This window comes from Phyllostomus discolor, chromosome 4, assembly GCF_004126475.2.
Source record: "Phyllostomus discolor isolate MPI-MPIP mPhyDis1 chromosome 4, mPhyDis1.pri.v3, whole genome shotgun sequence".
Taxonomy (NCBI): domain Eukaryota; kingdom Metazoa; phylum Chordata; class Mammalia; order Chiroptera; family Phyllostomidae; genus Phyllostomus; species Phyllostomus discolor.
Window position 1 is genome coordinate 60,298,436 of NC_040906.2, and position 13,988 is coordinate 60,312,423.

Genomic DNA, 13,988 nt, shown 5'->3' on the forward strand with positions numbered 1-13,988 from the left:
ACAATCATTTCACAGGCTTTGTTCCACTAAAAGTATTAACATCCCTACCATCCATCCATCCATCCACTCGGGGATAAGAAAGGACGCGCTGGGTGGGTCCAGATTCTAGAGTCAACAACCTATGGTTAATGGGAAGGCCGAGACTGACGAGTCGGAATCGCTGCTGTCTGACAGGACTGCCGCAGGTCTCCTGAAGGTGAAGGGTTTCCTTACAAGAAATAGAAGCGGGGGGGGGGGGGGGGGGGCAAGAAAAAGACGAGGGGAGGAGTGTGAGGAGTATAACTTCACAGATGGAAAGTAAGTAGGAAAACCAAACGGTTTACAGCCAAGTTGGAGGTCGGTGGGCTAACTGCAGTGCAAAAAAAAAAAAAAAGGTTAAAATCAAACTTGGAGACCTGTACTTATTTGCTGCAGACGGTAATCGAGGGTCAAATAAAATGGGGGGGGGGCGGAGTGCACGAGGTGGGGTCTGGGAGGAGGAGCTGGGAAGAGCTGTGAGGGGCTGGCGGGGTCCCGGCCTTGGCGGGGCGCGGGGCCGGACGGGCAGGGCCGGCCTAGCTGTGTGAGTAGAAGCCATAGTAGCCGCCTAGGTCCTTGGCGCAGTTCTTCTCGCAGTCCCGTTGGGCCAGAACCTCGCTCTTGAGCGGCGACGAGCTCTCGGACACCGGCGTGTCGGCAGGAGAGATCCGCCTTCGCTTGGCCTGCTCGTAAATCCCCGAGTCGCTCGAGTCGATGGACTTGATGGAGGAGGGCGTCTCGATCCAGCTGGAGTCGGACAGGTCCTTGGGCTTGGCGTCCTCGGCCGCGCCCGGAGGCAGCGGCGAGCGCTCTGCGGCCAGGCCCTCCGCCTCCTCGCCCAAGTAGGGGTTGGCGCCCGCCATGCGCGCGGCGGCCGCGGCGCTGTTGGGCCAGCAGGGCAGCACCGAGCCCGACTTGGCGCCGCAATACTGCGGGGGGCTGCGTGCGCCCCAGCCCGAGGGGTCGGCGTAGTAGCCGAGCGGGCGGCCGGTGCAGCTGGCGGCCTGCAGGGGCAGCGCCTTCACACCCGCAGCTGCGTAGGACAGCAGCGTGGCCGCGTTTCCCGCGAAGTCCGTGGCTGTGTCATAGGCCGACGCGGCGAAGTCCAGACGGTTGTTGGCCGGCGTCACAAACCAGCGCTGCGGCGACGGAGCGCCCGGGTCCTCGGCCTGCTGCGGCGACAGCAGCCCGTTGGTGTGCGGCACGCTGCGGTCCGTGCCTGGTCCCGGGCCGGCGCCCGCTCCCGGGTGGAAGCGGGCCTTGGCGTAGTTGCTCACGAACTGGTCCTGTAGGAAAGAGCCGGCCATAGCGTAGCGAGCTCCGGGCACGATCTGCGAGCGCGGGGAGTCGTTGGGTGAGGGGGTCAGACGGTCCATGTCGCAACCCGTGTAGATCCTGCGAGGGAAGGAGAGAAAGAGAGAACCGAGGGGTGGCGCAGAGGTCCCTTCTGGGGACGGAAGGAAAAACCACCACTTTTCACCCACAACCGCACTTTCTATCTGTAACTTGCCATCCGGGATGGAGATAGACAAAAGGTCACAGACCTGCATCCTCCCGGAAATCGTAATTAAAAAGGGACCAATTTGTCTATTCAGGGACCTAAAAATGACACAATTAAAAAAAAAAAAAGGTTTCCCTCGTCCCCTATTCTCACACGCCAAGTAAATAGAGGACGGAGAGAGGAGCACGGCAGCGGGTTTCCATCTCACATCTCCAGTATATGCAGACAGCGTGACAGATCAAAGCAGGGAGTAAGGTGTTATTTGCCCAGTGGACTTTCCCTCAGCGGTGGGTGTTTCTGAGCCAAATTTCCAAACAAGGTACCCACTCCTCCACCCTTTTAAGACAACTTTCTTCCTTTTGACACACCCGCGGGCCGTCCAGGTCGTAATAAAACAAAAACTGGCCTTCACCAGTCTTCTGATACGGGAGGATGGCTGCTGGAAGTCTCCACCGTACTGACTGTCTGGTTTCCCAAGTGTGATCCTTTAACCTCTACCTCTACCAGTGCAAACAAGGATGACTACTTGGAAACAAAGTCAACAATCAATACAATTCTTTTACAAAGAAAAAGCATTCCTTACTCTGACCTTCTCTATCTTTTGATTTCCTTATTGGTGAAAAAGAAGGAGAAAGAAAAGAAAAAAAAAACACAAAACTTTGGGGTAAACTGTTACAGTAGTTATAAACTTCCTTCAAGCAATTTCCCACTAATAATAGCTAACTGCACACAACTTGACTGCATGCCAGGCACTGTGTCTAGGACTACACAGACAGTGATTTATCTAACCATCACAACAATCCTTGGAATTAGGTACCATTCATTGTTACTCCACTTTACAGATGAAGAAACTGAGGCAAAGAGAAGCTTAAAAACTTGGCCTATCAGTAGTTGCCCAGACAGTAATTGTGTTACTGGGAATTACCTAAGATAAAATAATCAAAGATTAACTCTAGGCCCTGGGCCTAGAAAATTCCATTAGAATTGAGAGGGAACCAGAGATTGGATCAAGATTGGTAGAAGTGTTTTCTCATACACATATCCACATGCCTGTCTTTCTATTTAGCTCACACATAAATGGTTTAATCTTTAATCAACAGACTGTTTTGAAAGAACCCTCATTCTCGTCAGACCTTAAGCCTTTGGGGAGGAGATTCCCTGGTGAGTGGCCAAGCAACCTGCTAGTCCCCTGAACTCTTACTGCTCTCCCTGTTTCTCCAGAAGTTAGCCATGCCCAAATAACCAACACAACAGTGGAAAGGGAGAATGTTATAAACCATTCTACTTTTCCCGAGCCCTTAAAAAGCTAAAGTATCCATTCATATAGATAAAGAAATTTTTAATGAAAAACATGATTTAACAACCAAAGGGAAGTGGCTTTTCCAAAAGAAGTCAGCCAGAGAAGGGGCAGGTGAGGGTCACGCTGTGGCTGCTCAGGTCCCTTTTGCTCACTGCACAAGACTTCTCTCCTGAAATGTAATTCCAGTCTCAAATAACAGAAGCAGAGGAAGGCAGAAAGGGAACACAACAAGCAAGGTGCAAATATCTCCTCTGTTTACTATCACAATACTTTAAAAGAAAGAAAACAGTCTGCAAAAGATATAATTTAGATGCCCATCCAGGTCCCAATCCACCTGGGATTACCAAATTGATTTGTGCAAAATAAAATGCTTTGGAACAGATGTTCACAGCAGAATTAAAAGCTCGAAATCTACAAGACCCCCTAGCAGAGACCAATATCTCTGGTCTCCTGAGCCACACACTTTCCACTGTGCCAGGTCCACCTTTTCAGACTGGGAAGACTAGAGTAGCCAAGTTTTTATTCTGGGGAGTCACTGTTGAGGTTTGCTTCCCTACTTCTAAGGGATGCACAAGATGGTTATAGGGATTAATATCAATGACTCTCTTTCAATTGTTATAAAAATATAGGAGGTGATATTGGTATAGAAGTGGCCACTGTCTCTCTCTATAAATTTAATCTATTTCTAGTCAAAGACATCTTCAACTTTGTAGCTCTCTCCCAGGCACTTAATGCAAGCTGTGAAATTAAAATTTCTGAACCCTTCCCTTTTATAGTCAGAAAAAAGTGTGAGGATCCCCACAATCCAGATATAGATTTTGCTATATAACACTACCTGAACTCTTAGGCACTATACCAGGACTCTAAGCAAGAATGCTACAACAAGCATAGCTCTGTTTACACCTGCTGTTGCCCCCAGAGGAAGCATGTTGACAGAAAAGAAATGGAGTACCGGAGGCTTGGAGAAAATGGAACCAACACTTTTAGTTAAAACATGTTAAGAGGAAATATTATTCTCTTAAAGTTTATAAATAATACACAGCAACAGCACCTAGGTCCTTCCCCAGTGCCTGAAATGGCTATTGTAGTGGCTCTGCTCATGAATTTGTCTGTGTTGGGTGCACATTTTTATTCAGTCCACAGTAAACTTGCACAGGAAAAGCTATTACACAAAACTTAGAAATGGGTAAATAAAAGTCACATATGCCAAGGAGACTGTAACAACTGCCAGAGCCACATGCACTTTCAGGCAGAATCGGGAGGTTTCAGACACAGACAATCTGAGCTGAGCATCTGCAGCGCCACATACAACTCCCGCACCCAGGAACCAGGGCAGCTTCCCCTGCCAGCCAGCCAGCCTCAGAGGCCTGCCAACAACTCTGTAATTCATAAGATAGCTAAAAATAGGTGGAGGAAACCTTTGACCAAAACTACTGAAGTGCTAAGCCACAAGGTCACCAGAGAGAAAGGGAGCTGACAAAAGGTAGAAGGAAACAACCTTGTCTTCACACATTCTAGCTTCTGAAAGCCTGGTACATAACAATCCACCTTTGACCTAAAGCTCCATTCCACAACTACTTGAGAACGAAGATACAAAATTACTTACGTGTCATAATTATCCCGAAATCCTTTTGCAAAGGGGTTGTGATCTATTTTCAGTTGTGTAATCTGGAAAAAAAAAGATTAATATGATCTCACCTTCCACACAGGAAGGAGGATTGGGTGTTCGAGAATATATCATCTGCCATTTTTATAGGGGGTTAGGCCTATGATTTCATCATGTAGTAAGGTTTCCCTACTTAAAAAGTTGAGGGAACAGATGGAAAGACAGAAAGAAAAAAGTTATCATGAAAGTTATGAGAAACATCTTTAAATTAATGGTGACTAAAACTAAAGCATTGCTTTCAATGAACTCTCCTATGTGATCTAAATTGGTTCAAACGCACATTTTTAAAATGCTTGTTATACAAAATGCATGTACTCAGACAAAAGTCTCTAAGGGGTGTTTGAATTAATATCAAAATTGCCTATTTTAAATGTTTCACCATATTTTTAAAAGTTGGTTTCTTCTGAGCCACAACTTGAAAACATACAAGTTGCACCTTAAAATTAGTTTTGGTTTTTGCAAACTTGCCAATGCCGAAGAGGTTCAAGAGCTGGAAAACTCATTCCATAACCCACCGTAATTTAATTTACTGTAGTTTTTTACATATATGAATTAGTGTATTCTTTTGATCATCCCAAAAATGATATTTATTTCAGCCATTATTTCTGAGACTTTTTAAAAAGTGTGTGTGTGTGTGTGTGTGTGTATTAGGTAATGCCACAGATTGCCAAGAATATAAGAATAAAATGCAGGGGGATATCTGCTTGTTTTCTAAATGCAAGAGGGCTTTTTCTTTTTAAAGGCAGATTTAAATCTGTTCTACTTTGAGAACTAAATTGAAAATTCCAAAGAGAAGGGGCCCTAGAAACCCCGAGCACCTCAAAGGTAGCCTGGATGACCCGCAACAGAGACATAGAGGAAGCGTTTTTCCACCCGCTGGATGCTTAGGGAAGGTGGGAAGCAGGCCCCTACCCCTTCGTCTAAAAGGCTCAGCAGAGCCAGCTGTTGCTGCTGTTACTGCCCGAGCCGGAAAGGCAAGGGGATGCCCTCCGGTGCCGGGGGAAGCGGGTACCGGGGGAAGCGGGTGCGGCCCGCCGCGAGCCCAGTCCCCAGCCAGGAGTCCTTACATCGGTGTTCTGGTACGCGGTGACGGCGATGAACTGAGTTTCGGGGAAAGTGAATGTCTGCACGCGGCCGGGCTGGCTGGTGTCCTCGGTGCCGTCCTCGTTCACTTCCACCACATGTAGGCGGGGCTGGTACTTGTGCAAGGACTGTAAAACCACCATCTGTCCCGCGGAGAGAAAGGGAAGCGCCGGACGGCGCGTTTACGCGGTCCGGTCGGTGTGCGAGGGGCTGTGCGCCGAGGGCCGCGAGGAGCCGGGAGCAGCTAGCCGCGCCGCCCCCCCCCCTCCCGCCCCCTCCGACCTCAGGCTGAACGACCGCGGGGCTGGCCCAGCTGGTGAGCCGCTAGCTGGGGCAAAATAGTCCGCGCTCCTCTGGGAGCAGGGATCGCCCTAGCACCTGCGGGGAACAGAACCCGACCGCCCAATCCTCAGGGCCCTTCTCCTAGTCGTCCTTTAGCGAGGAACAAAGATTTTCACGACCTGCAGATGCTATAGGTTTCCTTCTCGAAATCTATCTAGTGTTTGTACTTGGTTAGGTCGTGAAGTAAGAATTGGGCAGGGAGCGAGAACAACTTTATAGGTCATTAATATAATTTTTGAGGGTGGGAATAGAATTTAAAAAGTATTTTTAACGAAGCCAAGAAATAGGTATCCAGTTTTTCAGTTTTTCATGCTGGTTTAAACTAATGAACTGAATGTTACTGGGCGAAGGGTGGCGGGGGAGAGACGAAGGGGTGGGGGTGGGGAGAGAGAGAGAGAGAGAGAGACCGCACAAGCGGGCGCGCTTGAGCCACTGACCTGCCCATTGTTGTTTGAAGCTCCTTTGTTGTTTGTAAGTTTTAATTTTCCAAAAGAGATTTCTTGGCGCATCCAGTGAGCCCCCGTGTTGGGGGAATCCGGATGCATATAGACCCGATTTCCTAGAGAAAGAAATACGTTGTTTACATATGTCCCGGGCACTGCCCAGTTCCCACTCCTCCCTGTGCAGGACACACGCGTGCACGCCCCCTTGTACCACTGTGAGGCCCATTAGCCAGGGCTTTTCAGGCCGCTTTTTCTTCCTATTAACTGGGAATGATTAAAATGGCTTTTTGCATAATCCTCCCCCTTCTCACCGCTCAGTCTGTCTGTCCCCCTATCCCCCTCGTTTCCTTTTAAGAGTCACTGGGCGATCGTTTTAAAAGTCGCTCGAGCCAGTCCACAAAGGCTTTAATTAATCACTCTCACCTAAATAAGTGTCAGAAAAACGTGTTAATTGGAAGGACTTGCCTTGCACATTGGTGTCCGCTTTGCCGCAAGGAACCCATTTGCCTCCTTGAAACCTCCAGTGATTGGGATCCGCCAAAATCACATCCACAAAAATATTGTAATGAGCCGTGGGATCGAGACCAGAAATGTTAAAACTTAAAAAAGGAAACATGCGCCTATTTAAATTAAGGGGGAGGGAGAAAACAAGGGGGAAAAACATAAATGTTAAAGATTAAATGCAAGAAGCGCGGCGCCAGATAGCAAAGCAAAACTTGTTCTCGCAGCGTTGGGAGCGACTGTTAGCTAGGTTAGAAAAGGAGTGGAGGGGGAGGTAAAGAAGTGCGGCCACAGCCGGTGAGCTGGCGCGGGGAGTCGGCAGGTACCACTGCCCAGGTGAAGAGCAAGGTTGGCGACCCGCATTCCCACCTGTCCTGTATCTGGGTGTCCCTCCCATCTCGCGGCGGCTAGCCCGGGCTCTCCCTCTCTCTCTCGCTTTTCTCCGGCCACTGACGGCCTCTCCGTCCACCTTTCTAGAGAAGGATCGCCCCACCCCACCCCCAACATCAACACTGTGGGTCTACCTTTCACTTCCCGTTTTTTCCAAAGCCCTCCAACTCTAGGGAGTACCCCTTCCACTGCGCTCCCGACCCCAAATCATCGCTGCGGCGGCGGCGATCACAACTTGCCCCTGGGCCGCGCCTGGGGCAGCGACCGCGGAGAATGTGGCATTACCTTCCCTGTTTGGTGATGATCATCTCCGTTTGGTGCCGGTGAAATTTCAGCCAAAGGGGCCTGTTGCACAGGTACACCTGCGCTTTGCCGGGCACGAGCCCGGGCTGTGTGGAAGAGAACTGGTAGAACGGAGCTCCTTGGTAGGAGTGGCTGTACTGCTGTGGGTAGGGGTAGCCGGCCGCGGGGTAGCCCTGCGGTGAGGAGTTAGACAGGAGGCTGTTGTAGGCTCCGTTGGTGATGACTGGGTGGTGGGCCATGTAGCGGCTGGGGCTGCCGATGGAGAAGGCGGGGTGCGCGGGTCCGTGCTGGCCGGGGTACGGGAACATGGCACTGGGAGCAGTGGCCGCAGACTGTGGCTGGCTAGACTGAGAGAGGAGGTAGCGATCTGCAGCAGAGCCATCGAAACTGTGACGAAGCTCAGAGACCCCCTCCAAGACAGGAGAGAGTTTACTTCTCTGGACGTCCCCTGGTGAGTCCTTGGAGTCAGGAAAATTGTCTGTATCTGACTGATTCGTCATCCCCCTGGTAATTTTTTTCAAAGGTGAACTTCTCTCCAGGTTGTCAGTCGTCGAGATAATGGGATGATCGTGCAGGACAAGCTCAGATCCGCCTGAATGTGGGTAGCTGCTGCTCACATTGAGAAATTTCTTGGAGAGCATGATAGAAGGAGAAAGGCAGTGCTCCAGCTGCATAGCTCTAGAACCTGAACACTCGCCCTCCTGTCCCTGGTTTTTAAAGTCCTATTTATCATAAACTAGAAATCCACAGACCCCCTCACTAGACAGAAAGCACTTCATCCAGCAAATGCTTCTCAAAGGTTTGATTTACTTTTTTTTTACCCTGGGAGAAGAGATTGGCCAATTGACACTATGCAGCAATCAGAAAAGGCTCGCTCACTTTTGATCTTGCTGCTTGTGCAGCCGATGAAACGGCTCCTGCCATTGGTTAACTGCTGACAGTAATTTAATTAGATAGACATTAATTAGGATAATCACCTGGCTCCTGGTCGCGACGATCGTGGCAAATGGAAGGGGATGATTTTATTGTTGGCTTGGGGGGTGGGGAATGTGTGTTGGTCTTACGTGAGCACTGTTGTGTCACCTTTAAGCTTTGTGACCACTGCTTTAGGAAGATTCAAAGATGTGCAATTTACTAAACATTTTCCTACCCCCTCCCTTCTTTGGAGCTGAGGGGCGGCGGAGGAGGGAATTCGAAGATGCTAGGAGACTTCAGATCTGAATGAGCCAAATATTCTGTTGAATGTAACAATTTCAAGTGCAAAGTATACAAAGCTCGAGCCGGTGGCCTCTTCTCGCCCTGTAAAAGTTCCACAGTCTGTCTTTTCCAGCTAATACAGAACCACACAACACCTGAGCCAGCCCTTTGTGAGCGCGTCCTGCGTGTCCTCTCCATCTCCACCCCAGCACACCCCTTTTAAATACATTCGATAGATAAATAAATAAATAAACCACTGCTACCGAGAACCACGGTGTTGAAAGTGGGCGGGAAGAGGGAGAAGTGGGGGTGAAAAGCAGCAACTCACCCACCCACCCATCCACCCACCTCGGGAAGGTTCGGTTTCTTGGGTGAGCACAGAAACAATAACAGTCTATGATCTTCTTAAGTTTTGAAATAATCATACGCTGTCGGGCTGAAGTGCCTTGATGTATTTTCAGTGATGTTTACGAGGTCTTATCTAAATATTTTATCAGTGAGCTTGGTTGCATATTATCTGAAGAGCATCTACTGGGGACAGGCTCCCTGCGTCCCTCGTGTCTCACTGCACTTCCTTCTCTCTGAGTTACTGGCTTGGCGACAGGTTCAAAAGCCTCACCAGAAAAAGAGAGGGCCGAGCCCCCGTGCAAATTGGTTCACTAGAAGCGCTGATCTGGGGAGACAGAGTGGAAGCGTTACCAACGCAGGATCGTTACTGAAGACTCGGGAGTGCGCGCGCGGGAGCGCGCCCGCGCAATGTTTATATAATCTGGAGAAGAGGAAAAGAATCCATGCCAGTAATTTTAAAATGCGGAAAAATTTGAGAAGAAATAGAGAAAAATAGCAATTTAAAAGGATGCTGGCACAAATTAACAAGCATGAAGCCAAAGGCGACCCCCAGGTATAGGAAGAATCTCCCAGTGCTCGGTCTGCCCAGAGCCAGCCCCCACCTGGACCCGAGGGTCCAGAACAGCAGAGGCCTGAGGCGCCCAACGCGGCTGTCACTGACGCGGCACCCAAGAACCTGCCCTCCTGAGGTTTTCCCGGGACGAGGAGCCGCGCAGAGTGTGGAGGAGCTTGCGGATAGGAGGGCGGCTCCGCGCAGGGCACTGCTGGGGCGGGCTGGCGGCGGGCAAGGCCGCCCCCCCTCCCCCCCCTGCCCCGGCCCGGAGCTCGGCCCACCAGCTGCCCGGCCCTAATTATCTAAGGTCCCTGAGCGGCCTGAGAGAGAAGGCTCTCCAGGGCCCCGGGGATCCTCAGAGGGAGCCGCCACCCGGGAGACTGAGGACGCACCGGGGGCACACATTCTTCGGGAGTCACGACAGGGCGCCTCCGCCCGGTGGGGTCTGCGCCTTCGAGAGAGCTTGTCTGTCTTCCCCGGGCCCTAGCAGTGCCCTGAGCGAGAGCGGCGCTTGGGTCTTTGGGTGAGACCTGGGCAGGGTCAGACAGGGTTTAGCCAGACCCGACCAACGCCTAGGCGGGCGCGGTTTTTAGATCCGGGCCTCGCTGGGCCCTGCGGTCTGCGCAGAGCTCAGGCTGCACCCTTGAGGCGGGCTGGCCACCTAGGCTGCAGAAGGCACCAGCTGCGGTCTCCAGCAGGGCGTCGTGAGCAGTGCCCGGAGCGGGCGGCCCTGGGCTGGACAGGTTGATGACCAGATGTCCCACATTCAAGCAGAGACGGTTTGCTGGGAGAAAAATACAGCCAGACCCATTTTTCCATTTGGAAGCAAATCTCAGCTCCTTGCCTGGAAGCTTCATACACCAAGCAGGCCTTAGCTGTTGAGGCTTCACGTGGGTTGGGGACCGTGGCTATGACATTTGACAGTTGTGTTTTATCTGCCCTTTACCTTCCAGTGAGGGCGTCACAAAATCCAGTGACTCCTCACTTATAGGCCGTGCCTTTAATTTATACATGCTCAAGAAAAACTAAGGCTTGCCCCAGTAACAGCACACCTGCTCTTGAACCGTATTTATGCAGAGCAGGTCTTCTCTAAGTGCACAGGAACCATGCCAGAATTGTTTTGATTCATGGCTGGAGTTGGGCCTGAGTTCTGTATATATAGTAAGGCCCCAGAAGACCCAGGTGTCCCTATTCTAGGCAAATCACACTAAATAGGCTGGAACTTTAATGTCCCCACACTAGTTTAAGACAACAGGGAGATCTCTGTAGTAGAGGCAAGCAAAACTTTTGGTTCTGGTGCTGCTTTAATGCTGTACAGTACTTGAGTAAAGATGCTCACATAAACACACACACACACACACACACACCCTAAAGTGGCTCATCAAGCCTGTGATTCAGTAAGTCATTTCAGTGCCTAACTGGGCCCCAGCCATCCGGCTGCTGCTAAAATAGCAATACATTCTGACACAAAGGTATATTCAATGAGCTTCCTTGGGCATCCTAATTCTGATAGACTCCAAATCTACAAAGAAAACGTAGACTTTTGGTAGCAGGAGGGATTCTGATGTGGTTTTGAAATGGGAATGTCCCAAACATGAACCAAGTGAGAGAAACTGGGGAGTCCAGGAGTATGAGGTGATCACATAAGAGCACAAAGAAAGACAGGAATTGTTTGAGCCTTTTCAGTCACTGTACTCACTCAGGAGATAGTTTCAGGGGTCTACAGTGAAAAAAAAAAAAAGTACTTCCAAACAGAATGTTGAGAATAGCCCTTGCATTATTGAGGCCTTCTTCTGAGGGCAGATTGGACCAAAAAAAAAAAAAAAATCTGACTAGCTCTAATTAACAATATCTATGAAAATAAGCTGTAGAACCTTGTTTACATAAAGGGAAAAATCACGTATCCCCCCCCCACCAGTAGTCCACACAGTTTAAATTGGGCAAAAGGAAACCTTTCACTTATATTCTAATTGCAAATGATTAGTTGTAATCCCAACAATTAAATACATTACTACATGTCCTGAATAAAATATGCTATCACTATACTTAAAAGATAAAACCTCAGGAAAGGAAGAAATGCTCAGAATATCTCTTATTACATCAAAAAGGAAAAAAGAGACAGTGAAACAAAGTGGAAATTTAAGCCATTTCCACTTTTAGTTTCTGCTAGCTTCTCATTAGGCAAGCAATAAGAGCCCAGAATTGTTCAAACAGAACAGGACTTCGGTCTACCACTTCATACTATCTCTAGCAGAGGTTAAGTCTAAATTCTAAGTCCCCAAGCAAAACCCTCCTTTAATGAAGCCTCAGAAACATTTTCTGCCATATTCTCACAAAGAGTGTAGATAAGAATTAACTCTCTGTCTCCAGCCCTTGGCAGGGTAGCTCACTTGGTTGGAGCATCCTCCTGAGGCCCCAAGGCTGTGGTTCAATCCTTGGTCTGGGCACATACAAGAATCAACCAGAGAGTGCATAAATGTGTAGAAATCATTGTTTCTCCCTTTCTAAAATCAGTAAATTAATTCTCTGTCTCCTTATGTTTTGCCAGCACCCCTTGGTGCATCCAGTATGGTGCTGTGCCATGAGTGAATGTTAATGGGGGATGAACTTCTGTACACCAGGTTCAAAAGCAGGTTGTGGGACGAGGCATTTACAAAAGCTGCCATTAGTCACATTTTTGTCTTTACCAGAAAACTGAGTATTTCTAAGTTACTTTAGAAAAGATAAAACTAACAAAAGTGTTGCTTATGTGCTCATTATATTAAACTTACATTATGGCTACTTTTCTCATTTTGCTTTGAAGACATTATACAGTATACCTTCTACGGCTGTTTTAGCTGGAAGTTTAGGGGAGTTTGCAGCAGGCAATTCCCACACAATCTCAATGCTATTGGTAGACTGTACTCTTTTAAAAAATGATAAAGTCTACATCAAAATTGTCCCTTCTTCTTAAATGTACTCTTCTGAAATCCTGAACATATGTTAACAAGCTATACTGCAAATACAATATTAACTTGTGACAAATACTTTAAATGAAATATGTCAGCATTCTTTCTGTTACCCACTAATGAGGTATCAGCCACTCATTAATGACAATCATTTTACATTTGTGAAGTTACCACATTGATGTTTTATGTGTTATGGAATCTTGAACGCAAGGGGAAACACACCTTAGTGTGAGACTTCTAAAGCACTGGCAAATGCTATTCTGCCAATTCCACCCAGTGCCAAACAGACCTCAGGAGACACAGATTGTAAATGTATTTTATTTTGTAAGCAACAATCAAAATATATTTGTGTTACTGATTTCTTCAAATATTAAATGGGATCTTAACAAAATTTGTCCACTTTGATGTATTCTTATACAACTTTGGAATCTGCAAAGACCCTGACTAAAGAAACAGAAGTAATTGCACAACTGAGACTGAAGGTGTTACAGTGCTGTAAATGATGCCAGATGTCTTACATTTAACCAAACACACCTTCAGAGGTCCCTTGATTTGGAGCATTAGGAACAATAGAGTAATATACACTGAAAGTATCTCTAAAAGCTTTCTGTGTTGCTTTATTTAAAGACGACAGTATCCAACATAGCTGCTAAACACTGGACAATATTTGAAGTCATAAGTACATCCACATGTTCCTCCAAATGACGTTTGGGGTCCTAAAAGAAAAAAAATAAGGAAAGAAAGAAAAAAAGAACCATATTACTGGGAGACAAATTACTTAGATTTTCTTTCAGTAGCTGATGAAATGAGTCAAGAAAGCCAAACCTAAATTAATATGTATTTCACAATTTAACTTTCCTAATATATTGTTACATTTTTAGGATTTCTAAATCTGTTAAAAATTTAACTGATAGATTACATAATGAAGTATTGATTTATACACAGTACATTTAGACTCTGTACCAAAAAAAAAACCAAAAACCCCAAAAAACCTATCAGAGAAAAGTATACAGGTGCAATCCTTTAGGTTAAACCTGATAAAATCTATATTTGAAACACCTGAGTTAAAAAAGGCTTAACACTGCATTGTAGTAACAGAAATTAAATCAAAATCTTAATTTATATTTAAGCTTAATGCTGAGCCAAAAGAAGTATTTCAGCTAAATTTGAAAGCTTTTAAATAAAGGATATATATTGCACACAATAAAAACTTTCAATTAAAGCATATTTGCTTATGAGTATTGCTAAAATACCTAAGGCTCCTAACTTCAAACAAATATTCATCACTGGAATTATTTCCTGGCTGTTCTCTTCTAAGCTATAATTTCAATACATTTGATTTCTTTCAACAACGCAGAGATACAACATGCTACAAATAATTCCGAGTAACTAGAC

General features: G+C 47.3%; 2 protein-coding genes across 3 annotated transcripts in view; both read right to left on the reverse strand.

Moving 5' to 3' along the window:
* Positions 1-502: 502 nt before the first annotated feature.
* On the reverse strand, positions 503-8,297 carry TBR1 (T-box brain transcription factor 1). Its single transcript, XM_028510954.2, has 6 exons — positions 7,530-8,297; positions 6,819-6,973; positions 6,348-6,469; positions 5,553-5,711; positions 4,426-4,487; positions 503-1,413 (listed from the first exon to the last, which is right to left on the reverse strand). Exons 1-6 carry the CDS (start codon positions 8,219-8,221, stop codon positions 555-557), a joined length of 2,049 nt encoding a protein of 682 aa, XP_028366755.1. The 5' UTR covers positions 8,222-8,297; the 3' UTR covers positions 503-554.
* A 4,597-nt stretch (positions 8,298-12,894) lies between these two features.
* The window catches only part of PSMD14 (proteasome 26S subunit, non-ATPase 14), a 95,908-nt gene continuing 94,814 nt past the window's right edge, over positions 12,895-13,988 (reverse strand). Inside the window, exon 11 of one of the 2 annotated variants that reach the window (XM_036023395.1) lies at positions 12,895-13,309. In XM_036023395.1, coding sequence (XP_035879288.1) covers positions 13,211-13,309 — 99 coding nt within the window. In that variant the 3' untranslated portion in view covers positions 12,895-13,210. The remainder of the gene's footprint in view (positions 13,310-13,988) is intronic. The other variant, XM_028509295.2, reaches the window with a different exon arrangement.